Here is a 1,813-nt window from a genome sequence, read left to right as displayed (position 1 = left end):
TTCACTGCGTCCGTTACCTTTTGCCAAATTAAACCAACTGCTTCGTAAGACTTCTTAGTCGTGTTCACTGCGGTATCAGCCAAGCCGGCCACACCATCAAGATTATTCGTCTCACCATCCGTCTTGTCCTTCACTGCGGCATTAAGCGCAGTAGCCGCCTCTGAAGCCGATTGAGCCACAGCCTTGAATTGCTCCGTTGCTTGCTTGATTGCGCCCACCTCACTCTTGGCCTCATTCACCGCATTCTTGGCCTCAACCGCCTTATCCCTCGCCTTCTGCAGGGCAACAATCACTTGCTCCTCGTCACCGATGCCCTCGGCAGGGGCCGCTGCACAGCCACACACGCAGCACAGCACGACGGCCACCACAAACAACGCGGGACGCCCCACCGCCGCCATCATCACAGCCCGAGGCACACTGGTCTACAGAGGAGGGGGAGGGGGGACGCACAGCGGAGTACACAAGCACAGCAGGGGAGAGCACCACCACGCAGACGACCTCCCAACAGCAGCAGCAGCCCAACATGCGAAGCATGGCGCAGCTCACACACAAGAGAGAGTCATTTAGAAGAATACTTCAGAGAAGGCCCTCTCATGTGGGCGGCGCACAATCATGTGCCAAGCAGAGCCCATTACAGCAGTGAGAGAGATGCGCCGTCCTCGTTGGATACAGAGCACAGGGAGTATCCTCCAAGGTCGATTAGGTGGCGCGCCGGAAACAAACTACACAGAAATGAAACAAAGAGTAATCCAAAACATGCTGTTATTCAATCTACAGGGCAGCACACACAAGCACAGGGTGTATGCGTCCTCTCCGTGTGCACACACCGCTCAGCACACAGCCAGGAGGCCCAGCACACCAACAACCAGCAGCAACGGTGTACGCACCCACGAAGGACTGACGCTGCTGTCGGTATTCCGGGCATCACTCAGGGTGTTGGGACCATTGTTCTCGATGGATTCTGCGGCTGTCGCCTTCTCCGATGGTTCCGATGGCGACTGCGCTGTGTCCGTCGCTGTGGTGCCAGCTTTTTGTTGTGTAGAAGGCTTCTCAGCAGTGGAGGTACTGCTCGGTGGATCCTGTGGGAGACTCTGGCTGTGCGACTCGTCATCTGGCGATTCCGAAGGTGGAGGTGGCGCAGCCTGAACATCAGCAGATGACGACTCAGGCTCCTTCTCTCGTTTTTTAAGAGCCTTCAACGCAGCGTCGATCTGCTCGAGCTGTGACTCAGCGCTGTTGAGGGCGTCTCCAGCGTGTTTTGATGCCTCTTCAGCGGCTCTCGAAGCATTCTCTGCGTCTTCCACTGCAGCCTGTGTTAATTCAACAGCTTCATTCGCGGCCTTCTTTAGTTCCTGGATCACAGATAAGGATGTGCTGGCAGTGTTCTTGTCGAGGCATTTGGACGCAATCTCCGCGCTGTCGATTGCAAAAACAGCATTACCTGCGCTCGACACATCAGTGTACAGTTTATCAGCAGTTCTCTCGGCGTCTGAAAGTTTCGTCACCACACCTGGTAGCTTCTCAAATGCCTGCAGTACGCGCGCTGCTTCGGTGCTGATAACTACATCTGGGTCACCCGCTGCGCTGCGAGCCATCCTCTGCGCCTCCGCAACCAAATCCCCTGCCTTGCTTGTTGCTTTCACTGCGTCCGTTACCTTTTGCCAAATTAAACCAACTGCTTCGTAAGACTTCTTAGTCGTGTTCACTGCGGTATCAGCCAAGCCGGCCACACCATCAAGATTATTCGTCTCACCATCCGTCTTGTCCTTCACTGCGGCATTAAGCGCAGTAGCCGCCTCTGAAGCCGATTGAG

At 55.4% G+C, this 1,813-nt stretch overlaps 2 protein-coding genes across 2 annotated transcripts; both read right to left on the bottom strand.

Annotated features, from left to right (window-relative positions):
• Positions 1 to 401, bottom strand: DQ04_18731010 (hypothetical protein; the record flags this gene model as incomplete). Its single annotated transcript, XM_009317741.1, has 1 exon — positions 1 to 401. A coding segment is annotated over one exon (401 nt), but the record flags the coding sequence as incomplete, so codon positions are not given.
• Positions 402 to 830: 429 nt separating this feature from the next.
• DQ04_18731000 (hypothetical protein) lies at positions 831 to 1,595 on the bottom strand (the record flags this gene model as incomplete). The annotated part of the gene is made up of 1 exon (XM_009317740.1): positions 831 to 1,595. The coding sequence occupies one exon, from the start codon at positions 1,593 to 1,595 to the stop codon at positions 831 to 833; it is 765 nt and encodes a 254-aa protein (XP_009316015.1).
• Positions 1,596 to 1,813: the final 218 nt, after the last annotated feature.

The sequence above is a fragment of the Trypanosoma grayi genome, assembly GCF_000691245.1.
Source record: "Trypanosoma grayi strain ANR4 Tgr_1873_V1, whole genome shotgun sequence".
Taxonomy (NCBI): Eukaryota; Euglenozoa; class Kinetoplastea; order Trypanosomatida; family Trypanosomatidae; genus Trypanosoma; species Trypanosoma grayi.
This window is presented reverse-complemented; position numbering and strand designations above follow the sequence as displayed.